Source organism: Sitophilus oryzae, unplaced genomic scaffold (assembly GCF_002938485.1).
Source record: "Sitophilus oryzae breed Bouriz unplaced genomic scaffold, Soryzae_2.0 scaffold_179_pilon_pilon, whole genome shotgun sequence".
In the NCBI taxonomy this organism is placed as follows: Eukaryota; Metazoa; Arthropoda; class Insecta; order Coleoptera; family Curculionidae; genus Sitophilus; species Sitophilus oryzae.
Window position 1 is genome coordinate 2,703,992 of NW_022146501.1, and position 17,464 is coordinate 2,721,455.

Here is a 17,464-nt window from a genome sequence, read left to right on the forward strand (position 1 = left end):
GACAAGAGCGAGACGAGAGCGAGACATTTTCTATCCATTTTTTACGCAAACCTGCCACGAGACAAGCCGAGTGGGATCATAGTGAAAGGAAGCCACATATTAAATTGCAATTGAATATAAGAAACGATGGCCAAATAATAACGCATACAGTAATAAATTTTTGTATCTTTAATATGGTATTCGGTCTTTAACATGGTATTCATCGTCGGTTTTCCCCCTTTTGGCTGTTTTCCGCTTTATCCCTTACACGACGTTTTTTACATAATACGTTTTTTAATGTTTTTAGAACAAAATGTTAAATACAAAAATTTATTGGTAAGGTTAAGAAGCACATTTTAACATTACTATAGAGTATACAGGGTACTTCAAAAAAGTGTTGTGGATATAACATATTTTCTAATGGGAATACCCTATTTTTTACTTTAGTATTGGGTTATACATACGTACAATTCGGTAACTTTTCTTGCATTTTTTGATATTATATATCTAAAATTAATAGATGTTGTAATAATTCTATTTTTTTAAAGAAATGTTGGATTTCGGTAGGGTAAAAATTATCAGTGACGCAAAATTTGTAAATTCTACCAGAAAAAATGATAATACATACGGTGTACGATTTAAAAATTTGAGATTACTTAATTTTAAATAGTCGAAATTTATAAGTCAGACCTAATATCTCGCAGTCGGGCGAGCCTACCAAAAACACGTCCAGACTTTTGAGCTGTCACTGTTGTCTGGCTGATTGGCCGTTTAGATACCTATAATTTGATTTCAGATAATGCAGATTTTAATGTGCCATTTGTGGATTTTTTATTGGAATTTTTTTTACATATTTGGTATACTCTACGAAGTGCATTTAAAGTTAATTAATTAGTGTACAGTAATTGAATTATGGGTTTGTTTATTTTTTATGAAATGTATTTTTTTTCTATTAAAATAAACATAGCTTTACTTACAAAATCACTAGCTAGCCATTTTTAAATACAGGGTGTTAATTAAGTAGTATCTGGCCAACTTCAGGAAGTGATTCTTTGAGAGTTTTAAGGTAAAAGTTAATTTAAACATGTGTCCGGAAATGCATAATTTTAAAGATACAGGGTGTCAAGATGTTTCCTAATAGACATTTTTTTATTAATATCTCAAAGATCCGTTGGCTGATTTTACTGAAATTTCGCCGTGTTGTGAACTTTGATAAGTTTATTATTGATAATGATAATAATTATTATTTACAACAATATTCAAACGGTAAAAACTTATCAACTTATCCCAATAAATATTTGACAACGCCTTGGATTCATTTGTTTTAACACCTGTTGGCGGTGGAAACCATGCAAACTTTTTCTATGTCCTAAGTTGTTAATTAAAAAAATAATAATCATATAAAAAAATATGGTAATTAGTCTAAATTTATTATTTATGTGATTCTGCTCTTTCTCGTATAATTTGCCCCTTACGGAAATAGTTAGATTAAAATAGCCAAACTGTACCTAACAACCCATGCCTTGACATATTTTCTTTTAAAATAATATCGCTTTCTTTATCCGCCGGTCCAGATTTGAACGGCCTTGCCCTGTTCGCTCATCAATGCCGGCTCTATCGACTTAAGTACGTGTTGACAGGCAGGTTATTGAACCCATGTTGCTTCTAGCATGTCGTTTTTTCAAAGATGGGTCCCATATAAACGCGACCAGTAGTATTTTCAAAACTAATATAACATTTTAAAATCTAGACCGACAATTTTTCCGTTGCTTTTTTTGCATCTAAGTGTATAACTAATATTTACCTGATATTCTTCGTAAGTAGCTATATAGCTAGTGTAGGTATTGCTCAATCCCGCGATGACTACTTCGGTGCTACTATCTCCGCCACTGTCTACTATGACGTTTTTGACAGCGTCACGCATCCGTCTCCCCGACATGGTGGTGAATTCTCCCGGAACACCAACAAGGGCAAAATTTCCCAGCAACAGGATTTGGGTAGATACTATTTCCGGTTGCCAATTGTAAGGAACTTTTATCTAGAAATTAACATTGTCTATTAATTTATTATAATGCACCCAGAATTGCAAGCTTTAAGTAAGAGTATAATGATTTTTTCCATAGCAACTGTTAAAATTGCCTTATATCTATCAAAAATAGTACATAAAATAGTACTTTAACTGCAAGGGTAGATTAAATGATACTTTAACAGCGAGGATAGGTTAAAAACTTTATTTCTTCTGGCACGTTTTTAAATTGCTTCCAATTTTGAAAATTTTTGTATTCCGTTTCATAAGTTATTCGGGATTTAAATGGAAGTAGTTTGGATATGGCGTTTGTCGCCTCAGCCTGAATATCTGTTGGTAATTTATTTATTTCGTTTTGAGCTATTTCTGGCTCCAATTCAATCAGCAATCGACACGAAAGAGAATTAAAAAATATTGACTCAAAACTGACAACTAAAGAGACAACTTTATTTATTTGTCAAATTACATAGAAGCCAACGCCAACCCAGCACAATATTTTTTCTATTCCTAATAAATTCCTTGAAATAATAATTTCTGAAAATGTTTTAAAACGTAACTCGCTATGGAAGAAAATATTTTATACACGACGATAAAATTGCATTATCGTCTTCCGAAATTAATTCACTCGCGATTTCATCGCTCGTGAATTAATTTTTTCGATCGACGATAAAATACCATTTTATCGTCTTGTATAAAAAACTATTTGATGTGTTTATTTTTAACTAATTGTACGATTAATTATGTCTTACCCTTCCAGATGCGATTAGGATGGGTTTGGGATAGTGACAGTTGATGTCTTCGGTGGTGGGTGGAAAAACGAAGTCTCTGACGATATTCCAGAAGGGATTGTCAGTACTGGAACCTTGTTTGAAGTCAAACTCGCCCGGTCCGTCGGTTGTACCAGCTGCAAAACTATAACCCATGGCTGGAAGACATCCTTTAACCTATAAATTTCCCATAAATGTAACCCCTTAAACTATAGACTTCAACAAATAAATAACTGATTTAGACAATGACTAAAGAATATAAGGAAATGTAATGCCCCTATACGGGCTGCAGCAGAATTTGTGACCTTTTTTTTTGTTTTGGTGGCAAACAATGAGTCATCATTTGGTCACCAGCGACAATTTTAGCGATTTTTAATAGTTTGTGTGTAGTAAACTTTGTATAAACTTTATTACAATGGTGATTAGTTGTTCAGCTTTCAAGTGTAAAAGCAGCAGCGATAAGAAAAAGGCAGGAATTCATAGGTAAATAAACAGTCCACTCCAACTTTTTAGCGTTTTCTTATTGAATTCGATAATTATTCTTCAATTCCAATTAACATCTATATGTACTTGATATGTGCTATACGTCGATACTAGATTGTACCGTTTGTTATCATTTTAATACGTTTTTTTTTCGTAATTAATTAGGATGATACACCATAGGCGTAGTCAAAACAATTATCAAAAAATATAAATATTGCTTCAAACAGCTAGGTTAAGAAAAATATGTGCCACGGCACTGTTTGGTGACATCGTCACAATTTGCTCTCGGGTGTTATTTGTCCTTGGATTCTTTAATCATTGGATTTAGATATATTGGTAATTTTTCATGTAAAATATAAAAAAATACTTTTAGTATCAGTAAGGATACTGTGGTACTTACGGTTTGAATTGTACCATTTTCTAATTGAATATCTACAGCTTGTTTTGGTACTTCGACCCATTGATGAATGAATTTGATTGGACCACTTAACTCCTGTGCTGTTTCATTACTAAGAAGTTCCTACAAAAGATATAATTTATCTGTAAACCAGGCAAATGTTCTTCTTGAAAAAAGTATATCAATAAAAAAAAAGAACGTCGATGGCGTATAGGCGTATCTGCTGAGAACTAAAGTGTTTGTAGCTCCTGAATAACGGTCTAGGTAAAGCATCTAGCTCGTTTGCCAGCTCAGAATTAGCATTTAGAGTTAGTAACTCGCATTTTCATTGGAGGACACTGTTATATTTATTTCAAACCAATAATCAACGAGAATATTCGTATAATTTAATAAAATTACTGTAAGTCACTATAAATAATAAATTGTTTGTAAATGAGCTGTGTAATTTCTGTATTATTAATCCGGTAAATGATGGAGATAAACAATTGTGATTGATTAAAATTTTCTTTTAATATGAAACTTTTGTTAACAACATTCTGAGAATTCTAATAATGAATCATAGATAAAGAAATAAAAAGTATTTATTTTATTGTCTATGTAATGAATTGAATCCTGACAAGACAAGTGACATCGGTATAAAATAGATAGAGATTTAGACTAACAATTTGGTATGTAAAATTTAGAGTGCCAATTTTGATTATGCAAAAGAAATAGATATTTTATGAGTTTAATGGTTGCCCTAACGATTAACATTAATTTAAAAATAAATCCCCAACATGAATAATGAACAAAACTAGGGAATGCAATCCCGCAAATGCGGGATCCCTCTGAGATTCCGCGGGATCAAAGTTGCGGGATTTACCGTGCGGGATCTGCGGGATCGACACATTACTAGTGGGTAACCGAATCAATCTCAATCAAGATCAAACCGCTTCGTTCCGGGCCGAGGCGTCGACGCTCGGAACCCTGGGTATTCCCCTTACGGCTTAGCCATTAAAAATAAGTGAAACAAACAGGTTAGTTCTGTTTGTTTCTGTTTTTCTGTACCTGTTTTATCTGTTTTATTTGTACTGTTTTATCATCTGTTTTATTTGTACCTATAGTAGGTATCACCCAAAACTTGGTATACAAAAATAAACCCCTTTTAGACTTGCACATCCCTTATCCAGCCTTTACCTTACCTTGGATTTGCTGAAGAGCCTCGTGGCGATGATCTCCGCGCTCTCGAACATATCCTTGCCCGGTCCCGAGGCGATGCAGTACTTGTTCTCGCCCCCGCACGTGCTGGTCACGTAGTCGCAGGCCTCGCCAGTGTTGACGCAGACGGGGCCGTTCAGGTTGGGACTGACGTCACCTAGGTTGCTGGACGCGAAGGCACCCACGAAGTCCCCCTGGAAAACGCCAAAGTTGAAGATGAGATGAATGGTATGTTGGATCGGTTTGTACGCTAACCATAACTAAAGTCATAACGGGAATTAAGATGCCGTAATTCCCTACTAGTTTGAACTAGGTACTATTTTAACTGTCTACAAGTTCAAATATTTGGGGTCTTGAATAGAGAAGAATCACCTTAAACAACGACGTGGAGATAAAAACCAGAATAGAACAAGAGAGAAATGCATTTTTAAAAATGAAGAACGATTTCCCGAACCCCAGATTGGACCTTGAGTTAAGAACTAGGCTCGTCAGGTATTATGTTTGGTCAATCCTATTATATGGAGGAGAAACATGGACACTGAGGATCAAGAGGTAAATCGTCTCGAATCGTTCGAAACATAGATATATCGAAAATGCTTAAAATTCCATGGACAGACAACATCACAAATACCGAAGTTTACAACAGAATAAGCAGAAAAAGAGAACTGCTCAATATAATAAAAATAAGAAAAACATTATACTTAGGGCACATATTGAGAAATGAAAAATACCACGTCTTGCAATTAATAGTTAAGGGTAAAATTGAAGGATATAGAGGTCTCGGCAGGAAAAAACTATCTTGGCTAAGAAACATCAGAAATTGGACTCACCTAACTTTTGAAGAACTCATAAGGAAAGCCGAAAATCGTGAAGATTTTGCCAATTTGGTCGCCAACCTCCACGAAAGAGATGGCACGTAAAGAAGAAGAATTCCCTACACTTTTTATAGGTAACAACCATGAAATACAATAGAGATTTTGAGTAATAGTACAAAATGAAAATGGGCACTCTCTAACTGCTCTAATAATTTATTTACATTCATTAACGTCACAACATGATATATTTATAAAAGAACAAGTTCATCGACATACCCTGCTGCAATATTTTTCTGTCTCAGACACTGCAGGCATGTCTTATATTCCTTTTGGTAAATGGACTCACTTTTAGGTGAAAGTAACGCTTGACGTGCTTCTTCAGTTTCTTTTAAATTTTTCTTCCATTTTAATGGAGACAATAAAAAAACGTACAAAATCGCAACAAAAAATAGATAGTGTAGTTTTCAACAAAATAGCATCTGGTGTTTTCAAAATGAAGAACATTCTGGAAATTTCTAGTCGGATACTGTTTTCATCGACAACGAAAAGTCAAAGCCAAGGGGGGATATCAAAAGATTCTTTTATTTAGTCTGTGGTTCTGTAAACAGAGTTCCATTGGTAGAAACGACACTCAATTATCCATAGGCATAGTTACTGTTTGATCGAACTCGTAACAACAATGAAGCAATTTCTTTTCGAGTAATTATTAAAAAAAAGTCTAAAAAAGATGTATACCGGCTGCGTCTCGAAACTGGCTCACCCCTATAACTATTTTATTTTTTCAGACAAAAAAACGAGATTTGGTATATTAGTATATGACATAAATTAGGATTGATTGACGTATTCAATTATTGTTTTTGGTCACTTTCTTTCTCGCCGGAAATGACAACAAATTTTGATTTTTAAATGGCACCCTCGGTATATTTTTACTTTATTCGATATAAAATTACACTCGGAGTAGAATGACATATCATATGTCAACTTTTGACATTTTTGCATATGGTTTATTTGAAATTGTAACATGCGGTTCATAACGACAATTTGACTCGAAATACCAAGTGTGTAGTACCAAATTATTCGTAAAAAATGCTTTTTCCAAATATGCTAATGAGCCATCCTTGTTCCGTTTAAAAAAAATAAGATAATATTAAAATTGACCAGGGCCGGAATTCCTCCTAGTCCTGCAAGGCCCGGGCCTAGGGGCCCAGCCAGCCTAGGGGCCCCATGCCTAGGCGCGCAACTTTTATATATAAGCTCCAAATTGGCTATGACATGGGGGGCCCCAAATGTCAAGTGCCTAGGGGCCCTGGATGTCGAAGTCCGGCACTGGGCAGGACAACAAACGAAAAACTTTAGACGATAAAATCTATTTTTCCAAGACTCCTTGATTAAAAATTAGTGTTTTTAACACAGCCATGGCACTCTAGATTGAAATTTAAAACGCGATTTTATAAGCAAAAATGTCAAATGTTAACAAATGATATGTCATTCTATACAGAGTGTACTTTTCTATCGAATAAAGTAAAATTATACCGAGAGTGCCATTTAAAAAACAAAAGTTGTTATCATTTCCGGTGAAACAGGAAGTGACCAAAAACAATTATTGATTAAGTCAAATCAATCCTAATTTATGTAATATACTAACATTCGAAATCTAGTTTTTTTATCTGAAAAAAAAATAAAAAAGTTATAGGGGTGAGCCACTTTTGAGACGCACTCGGTATATTAATGAGTATTAATTTACTGTTTTTATTTCCATAAGTGGACATTTTTATTATTACTGCAAGTTTATATGACGTATATTTTCAAATTTACTAAATCTCGTGTTTTCCTCTAGTGTATTATAAACAACTTTTGTTCGGTCTCTCAAAAAAAAACATTCCCCATAGCAAAAGATATATAAAAAAGTGATATTCCCTACAATCAGCATATACATATATGCTTTCCATTTCCCTGAGTAATTCCATATTCGTTTTTTTTATTAACCCCCTGTCCTTTTTGTGAGTGTGACTAATGAATAAAATGGCCCTGCTTGTTAGACAGACCCTTGAACATAATTCTTTCGCCAACAATTTTAATTAGGTCCAATCAATGGAACGCTTTCTCTATTGACAAGAATTAATTAAAAATAGATTTTTTTTGACCCTGGGATTATTTTTTCCTGAAAAGATTCGTAACAAGGCTAGTAGAATTGGCTTGGAAATGACGATCGATGACATTCGCCGTATAATTTTTCGTACAAAATGACAGCGATCTTAAGTCAAATTGGAAGAAACTCAATCATATTTAAATCAAGAATGCCACTCTATTTAAAGAAGGAAACATTCGACCAATGTGTACTACCAGTCATGACCTATGCATGCGAAACCTGGACAGTTAAAACGGACATCATAGGAATGACCAAGAGAGACCGTAAAAGAATAGAGTGGATACGACAAAAGACCCAGGTAACAGATGCCATCTACAGAGTCAAATCCCGCAAATGGCAATGGGCAGAAAACCTGGCAAGAAGAACGGACAACAGATGGACTACAAAAATTACAGCATGGTATCCACGAGGAATTAAGAAACCTAGAAGAAGACCGAACCTGAGATGGGACCATAATATTACAAAATTAGCAGGGATAACTTTTTATGGTATCTTTAAATACAAAAATGAACCTTAACTACCCAATAGGGAATGCGATCCCGCAAATGCGGGATCCCTCTGTGACTCCGCGGGATCAAAGTTGCGGGATTTACCGTGCGGGATCTGTGGGATCGACACCAGGGGATTCCCCTTATGGCTTAGCCATTAAAAATAAGTGAAACAAACAGGTTCATTGTTAGATTTCTTTCTGGCGTGCCTAAGTGAAGAAAAGCGTTTTACTAGTACTTGTGGACAATTACGTCAAATAAACTACCGGACATAATTATCGGGACAAGCAAAATTTTAGGGCAAATTTAAAGTTGAATATCTCTTGAACTAAAAAAGATTTTGGGATGCGGTTGGGACCAGGTTTTAGATGCATCTATTGTGATTAAGATTCTATGTGGTTTTCGAAAATATGAAAGTATATTTAGCGAATTCTCGTATACAGGATGTTATAAGAGTGAAAATTTTGTCAAGAATCTTTTTTACCGCAAATTTACAATTTTTAAAAAATCGAAATTTTTACCAAGTAAGACTAATCTGTACTGAAATTAGAAAAAAACAATTTGATTTTGTTTTTTTTGGTTTTTTATTTTTTTTTTGTTTTTAGGAAAATACGACGTTTTTTATACGATGGTCCTAAATGGTACAAAAAGCTTTGTACATTCTGCATATGCCAAAAAATTATTGATATAGAGTGTATCTGAAAGCAGATAACTAACACAAGTTAAAAACAACTTCAACATCAGAATAATATTTTTATTTATAAAATAAGTAGATAAATTATAATAAAATTTAAGTTTATTTAATATTAAATATATTTTTTGAACACCCTGTATACATCGGTCCAAATTTCTATACAGACAGTTTAAGATACAGGCTATATCAATATATTGTGGGCCTATGGAAAATGTACAATGACTTTTGTACCATTTAGGACCAAATGTATGACTATAAATGCATACATATTTTTGGAAAAAAAAATTGTATTTTCCTTAAAACAAAAAATTAAAAAAAACACCAATTTTTTTTTCTAATTTTAATACAGATTAGTCGTACATAGTTAAAATTTCGATTTTTCAAAAATTGTAAATTTTCGGTAAAAAAGATTCTTGACCAAATTTGTACACTATTATAAAACACCCTGTATACGAGAATTCGCTAAATATATTTTCGAAAACCACATAGCATCTTAATCACAATAGATGCGTCTAAAACCTGGTTCAAATCGGAGAGAGAAAATCGGCAAAATCGGAGAGAGAAAAGAAGAGCATTTATTGTTTACAATCCCGCAATTTTGCGGATCCGCGGGATTGGTTGCTTTAATCCCGCGGGTTTGCGACATTGAGATTTTGGTGCGCGATTGCATTCCCTACTACCCAACCTGTTTGAGCATATTACGTCCAATTTACAATTAGGCGTCTATTGACAATTACTATTTATAGATTAATTAAACGAACTGGCGTAATTGGGCACCGCGTGTTTTATTTCATCGGCCGGAGCAACAGACTGTCGCAAAAAATTGCGACCTTTCAATAGCACTCATTCAACGTAAGCAGGAAAAAACAGAGGTCAACGATATCCCATGCTGCAATTTTTTCTTGACGCTTTACGAGGGGTTAGCAAATAATTAATATAAGATTTTTGCATATATTGGTACGGTCGCTTTATTTATTAAAATAAAAATATTTATTTATCTAAAGGTGGCTCCAAATAATGGGTTATTTGTCACAAATATTTATTAGTTTTTTATAAGTTTTTTCTGTTTTTTAATTTTTATTTTCTATTGGTGTACGCAAAGTGTACCAATTTGGAAAGACATAATATTAGGACTTGAATTAGAATGAGATTAATGTGAATCTTAGAGAGATACTTTAAAAGCTGTTACTTGTGTAATGTTCTATTGTTCTACTCCCAGACATGAGAAAAAATACATGAAATATAATGGAAGGACTTTTCACTAATAAGTAATTACATATACAGGGTGGTCACAACTGTATTCCGGAAACTTTAGCAGCATATTCTGCAGATAAAAATAAGTAAAAAAAGTTCGTATAAATGTATGTCCTAAGATGCTTAGTTTCAGAGATACAGGGTGTAGAAGTTTCATTTTTATTTCAATTTCTTCTAAATAATTTCTGAAATAACGTCAATATTTGTATGAAAATTGGGGTCTGGAAGTTTTTTGACATGAGAAATTTGATTTTGATGTCAATATGACTCCTACTAGTAGAGGGCGCCACCTACATGTGTTTTAACTGTTTTGAAGCGTAATAACTTTTTGTCCGTACCTGTATAAAACTACCGAGTGAAAGAATATACATCTCTGTGTCTTCTTGCGTAAAAAATATCTCTTTGTAAGAATTGCTACGAGCAACCGTTCTTAAGATATTTAGAATGGAAATAGTCAATACATGTCATTATTGACGAAAAATAAACACGTTGAGTAGATAGTTATTTCACTGAAATAATAAATTTGGGAAATTTTAATTTTTTTAAATTAATCATAATTTTTTCTGCAAAAAACGATGGCAAATCAGTGTCTGTTGAACTTTTGGCACAAAAGCATTTCAAATTTATGATTTCAGTCTAATAACTATTTAGTCAGCATGTTTAATTTATGTCAATGATGACAGGTATTGATAATTTCGATTCCAAATATCTCGAAAACCATTACTCGTAGCGATTTTTGCCAAGAGTCCTTTTTCACGTAAAAAACGTCGCGAATGTATATTTTTTACTCAGTAGTTTTATACAGGTACGGACAAAAAGTTATTACTCTTCAAAACCAGTTAAAAAATATGTAGGTAGCGCCCTCTACTAATAGGAGTCATATTAACATCAAAATCAAATTTCTTATGTCAAAAAACTCCCAGACACCAATTTTCATCCAAATATTGACGTTACTTCAGAAATTATTTGGAAAAAATCGAAATAAAAATGAAACCTCTACACCCTGTATCTCCAAAACTAAGCATTTTAGGACATACATTTATATGAACTTTTTTACTTATTTTTATCTGCACAATATGCTGCCGAAGTTTCCGGAATACAGTTCGGACCACCCTGTATATGTTACAAGATGGAATACATTTAGAATAAACAAATAACTAAAGACTGTTCAGCCATCGTTCACCATTACGTCATCATTATTTGTACGTTAAGTATGTTCTTTTATTATTGATTGAGCGAGTTCCGTTTTTTCGACATCTATTCTATTAACATTGAAAATGTTTCTGTTATCCTGTATAAGAGACCCCAAATCGAATTAAAATGCTACATTTGCCACACCATGACGTCATCACACGTATACGTATACAGTCCGCCAGCGTGCGCAAAAACCATTACATCGCTAATTGTTTATTGATATATCTTTATTTTATTTTATTCATTTCTTCTGTTGAAATTTCTATTTCTAAAGCATCAGCAACTCACTATATTATTTAAAAACATTATCAATTTGTATTTGACATAGGAATATTATACCTTAGCATTGTACTTGCTTCATATACGGCGTCAACGGACAAGAGTGTTCTACCATGTTCTCTTTCGGCAGAAAAATAATTTCTAAGTTTATCAATGACTTTGACGTTCATTTTGGTTAAATCTTTCAGGCATTTTTTGCAATAAAAAATGATTTTTTTTACAGCAACAATAAAATTTTAACTTTGACATTGATCGATGTCCGTCAATAAATTATAACCCCTAAAAAAATGACACTGACAATGACGTCACCAATCTCTTTCATCTGGTTGGCAAGTGATTGAGAGAGTACGACAATATATGACGTGACGTTGAACGATGGCTGAATACTCTATAATAACAAAACTAATAATTTACCTACTCAACGTAAAGCAAAACTAAAACATTATTGAGTAGATTAGTTCAGTCATTTATCAAGATAGTCATATTAAAGTACCATCGTTGATATATGCTCCTTATACTAAGGGCTGGCAAAGGTTAGTCTTGGGTCGAGATTTCCGTATGTAAGAAAAGTACAATGCGTTTATAATGCACTGAACAAAGAGAGGACAGTAAACACGTTGCCAAACTTATGAAATAAACCGAGAAACTGTGCACATCGCTAAGAGACGTGGAAGGGGATATAGCAGATTTGTCGCAGTTGACCGGTCGACCCAATCAATACCTCTGTCAGCACTTAAAGTTCTAGGGAAAGGTGTACGTCATGCGTTCAGCTTCACGATTTAATTACGTCTCGTGATACTTGATTTGTTTATTTATTAACGAGTCGTTGTAATTTTCCCTATAGAGTGAATTTTTTTAAGTGCAAGCTAGAAACACTTGCATTTTTGGTAAAAATAAGTGGAATTGAGTGGGTGTTCGATAGTGATCGATTAGAACTCATGAATTCAAAAATCGATATCTTGAAATCTATTAGAAATAATAGATTGTAGTTTTTTCAAGAACTTTGTTAATATTTCTGCTGTATTTTCTTTGTAGACAGTATGTGAAAATCTTTATCAATAAAAAAATTACACGATTGCTGAAAATTGCTATGCTCTAAAAGTAAATAGATGGATTGTTTACAATTTTTGAATGGAAAAAACAACCTTATCGAATTTTCCTTATGTAAACATATTGTAAAATATCGGATCTTGAAAATATAAAAAAGTTTCAATATCTAAAGTGGTTCTATGTGTTAAAAAGTTGAGTTTTTAAATTAGCGTGATTACTGACGTTTTCTCGTTATAAAAAACCTACGTTATATGACACCCTAACGATATCCTTATAATTCCATTTCAGATGCCCAGAAACATGTCTAATGATTTTATCTAGTTATCTCTTGAAAAAAAAGTATTTTAAAAATAAGCGGTTTGCGATCGTGATTTTACTTTACTTGATAGGGAAAGGCGTATCGGCAACGCCGCAGCAGCACACCGTCGCGCATCGCGTCGGTCTGTCGCATTTCTCCCACTCCGACTTAATAAGATCCCTATGCGATTTACTTACACACATGTAAATGCCGACCTAAAAGTAACAGTTGCCAGCACGGTATGTTCCTTCGTCCTTTTTTTTTCAATAAAATATACAAAATAATAAGTTATAGCTACATTTTATATTACGTTTGAACTTTAAGTATAACTATAGATGTCTTATGTTGGATCGCAACTTTCAAATTCGTGAAACTTTCAAATTGATTTTAGCAAAGTTATTCGCTCTGATAAAGACTTAGACGAACCTTGACAATTTTGCCTCAAAATATGCCCCATACGTAGCGACACGGTTTAATAGAGACTTTGCTAAGTAAGTTAGTTGTTTTTCGACTAGACTAAGTTTCGAAAATTATATTAATGACACTGGATTAATAATGTGAAGTATTTCTAAGCCATTTTCAGAAATTTTGTTACATTTACTTTGTCATTGTCATACGAATAAAGTGTTGGCTAATTTAATGGAGAAATAGAAAAATTATATTAACTCGAATTGCATATGCAATTGAAAATGCAAATACTACTAACGAACATCCTGTGTACAGGGTGTTCCAAATTTGGGCCTCATCAGTAGGATCTCGGAAACTATAAAGATGCGTTGACATTATTCGTGATCCTGCTCGTGCTCTTGCTTCTGATTGTGCTTGCGTTGCTTGCGCTTCCTGTTTGTCGTGTTTCTCAAGATCTTTCGGCTCGCAACCAACGGTATCCACATTGTAATGTAGAGCTTACGTTCGCAACATGGATGATACCGAAGTATTTTTAATAGCGGCTGCTAGTGCGATCATTATTGCAAAACGAAGGAGACAAAGAGAAAAAAAGGCGGTGTTGAGTGTCTAATAATTTCAAAAGTAGATGAAACTCACAGTGAAAGCGCACCCTGTACTGTTTGACCAGCGGATCTGAAGCTACGGAAGGAATGCGAGAAAAAAAATCGATATTGCCACGTTTATCTATAAAATTGCAAAATTGCCAGACATGAACTATAAATTTAATATATTTTTATTATATATAATGTGTTTAGCATATATTCTGACGTATATTACTAAGGAATTTATTATAGTTCATATTGTTCGATATGTTTTATTTAATAACTTATTTCTTTCATTCTGTATAATCTGCTTATTATAAAAGTTGAAGATTTTTCAACGATATCATTGGCAAACCGGCATCGCCGCGCATGGCCGCCTATTCATCGAACATGATTGGCGAGAGTACGTCACAGGATTTGTTAACACGCGATTGCCATGGCTTTTACTTCTTTCCTATTCGCTTGCTTTATCCCCAACTTCACGGTCTCTTCTGAAAAGAGTAGGAATATTGAATACTATTGAAATATCCAGTGGCGGTGTCATTTTTTTGATCATTATTACTTTATTTCATTATTTTATACCGGTTATCCTAAACTTTATTCCTGTATTTTTCGTATATTTGATAGTTAAGTTGTGTTTTATTGTTTTGTTATCTTGTTATAATGTTTTTCGTTCGTAGTTTTTAATTATTAATATCAAGTTTGATCGTATATTTGTGTTTTAAAATGAATAAATTTGTTAAGGGTAAGACGCTACATAGTCAGACAAGAAAAATAATAGCTAATTTATATAGGTAAGTTAATAATAACGTGGATGAAATCTCATTTGGTTTATTTCCTTGTGTTCATAATAGGGTTTGCGATGAAGAAGCTACAGAGAGTTCGCTTAAGTTGCCGCTTAAACGTAAACTTGAGCGGATATTTCTTTATACCGGAGTTAGCGTATCGGCTATAAAAAAAAATCACACAGATGATAAAAAAAGGCTGAAAACTAACCCCGATAAAATGATATCCAGCTCTGGAAAGAAACGACCATGTGAGACTGCTGTCGAAAAGCTCGACGACTTTTATGAAGTGGTCAGGAATTTGATAAATAGATTTTATCTCGAATTCAAACTCGTCCCCGCAATTAGAAAGCTTTTGCAAAAATTGCAGGAAGAATCGAATTTTCCTTTTGCAGGGAAACGCTTAGGGGGTTATTAAAATCAAATAAATTTTTTTGGCGTAAATGTTAAAATAACAGATAAATATTAATGGAGCGGCCCATTATATTGCAGAGAGAGATATAAATATATACGCGAAATTCGAAAATATAGCCAAGTATTATCTATTTGGATGAAACATATGGGTAGACAATGACCTAACCTTTAAAAACTGCTGGCGGAGCGATACCATATCTGGTGTAATAGCGTTGATTGAAGAAAATAAGTCTAACAGTTCTTTCAATCAACGGTAATAGGCAATATTGGATCTACTGGTGAGTAAAATTATGTTTTGTTTGCGCTTCCAAAGTTAACTATTTTCAAGATTTTTTTTTGCTGGAAATAGTTATATCTAAAATTATGTATTATAGAAAAAAATATAGTTAGTACAGATATATAAATAAATAGACTCAGTCTTGATCATCTGCTGATGGCTGACATGGTTAGCGAAACGTGCGTCCAGTGTAAAATTAAAAGTGTTTTGGTGTATTGTACTGATTTAGTGTTTTATTTTGCTGAGTAACACCAAAGGTTCCAACCCCCAGCTGTAATTATTTCTTCTATTATATTAACAACACAATAATAAAATGATTCAAAATATTTAAGGGAACTTTAATAAAAGCTTTTAGTGTTTATCTGCTAACTCAACAGTAACGATTCAAACAGCATAAAGTTTTTTGAAAAAAATTATTAATCTGAGTATTATATTTATGATACACATTATTTTCATATAACACCGTACGCCCATGCCTATTTTATGAATGAAATTGGGCGTGTTTTGTTTACAACTGCGTCCCCCTGCCGATACCCCGTAGCTACAGATCCGTTGGTCACACTATATATGCTCTGTTTATCAAGTTTGCTTATCCTTGTATCTATATACTATAACAAACAAAAATAATAATACACAGTTTAGTTTCTCCAGATTATCTTTTACATCACAATTTCCACCGAGGCCAACATTATCCGGCTGATCGCCATCAATCATTTTCCACATTTCTGTATTCTGTAATATATACAGCTCATATAAATATGTCAAGAATAGGTTGGTTATTGGCTAAGCTCTAATTAATAGTTTAATGCATACGGGCTTTAATATAATAATGTACCTACATAGTGCATGTAATGTGTGAGTAAATAATTATTATTGACTGTATTTTTCAACTGACCTAGTTCTGGTCCATAAAATTAAGATTTGAAATTTAAATTAGGAAGCTTATTTATGTTTTAGTAATTTTTTGGACAGGTCAATTTGGTAACTATTTAAGATTTATTGATTAGGATTTGTTGATTACTACTACTGCCATTAGTCGCTGACGAGTATTTAACACGCATCAGAAGATGGTTATGCAAAGCGTTTTCTTTCATGAGCTTTTCTGTGACTGAAAAGCCCGATACGTGATGTTATCTCTCTTCCGCACCACTCCGGACATTCAAAAATCTTATTAGTTTGTTGACTCTTTACTTTTTGATTGTAGCTGTTAACAGAGTTTACAATTCTTCTTCATTGTGCGCAAGCTTATCCCCTTTAATTTTTCGTGAAAAATATCCTTGTACCTTTTGAGTTGTCAACACTGTTTCCTGTTACCGTCTACAAGCTCGCCGTAAAGAAGAGATTTTGGTAGGCGGTTTTCTTGCATCCTGCGTACGTGACAAGACCATCTTAAACGGGATTTAGTAATTAGGATTATAGGATGAGGCATGGTGAAACTATTTGATTCTTAAGAGTTGTCTAAGGCGTCTCTGTTGCAACTTGTTTAATGCGTTCATGTGCTGGCGGTAGGGCACTCAGATTTCGCTTCCATACAACATGGTGGGGATTGCTGGAAATGATTTGTGTCCGGAGACGTTCTATCCTCTTTTAATCTTTCTATAATTACGGTTAATTTTTAACAAGTTTTATGTCAGTTTTTAGTAAATGACCAGAGATTGACGAGAACAAAATTATCATCGATTGTCATTCCCCAGTCCCCTTTGACGCCATTTTTTTTTCGGTCAAGGGATATTTGAAGACCCACAAGCGCCGTTTTCCGTCAATCATTGTTAAATAGATGGTTGAGAAGCCAATCAGCGTAAAGGTTGTCGCCCACTAGACCGCTGCGCGGCGCGGCGCTGGGAAGAGAATTTTTTCCGGCTGCGAAGGAACTGCGCCCACTATAGCGCGCTTTTGAAACGCGGCAACGCTATTTAGTTATAGTCAAAG

General features: G+C 33.8%; 1 protein-coding gene across 4 annotated transcripts in view; it reads right to left on the minus strand.

The window, feature by feature from the left end:
* Nucleotides 1-17,464, minus strand: part of LOC115882688 (neutral ceramidase) — a 120,213-nt gene that overhangs the window by 47,527 nt on the left and 55,222 nt on the right. For all 4 annotated transcript variants that reach the window (XM_030900892.1, XM_030900893.1, XM_030900894.1 and 1 more), the window contains exons 7-10: nt 4,834-5,043; nt 3,656-3,775; nt 2,755-2,949; nt 1,784-2,017 (exon numbers count right to left, since the gene is read on the minus strand). In XM_030900892.1, coding sequence (XP_030756752.1) covers nt 1,784-2,017; nt 2,755-2,949; nt 3,656-3,775; nt 4,834-5,043 — 759 coding nt within the window. The remainder of the gene's footprint in view (nt 1-1,783; nt 2,018-2,754; nt 2,950-3,655; nt 3,776-4,833; nt 5,044-17,464) is intronic.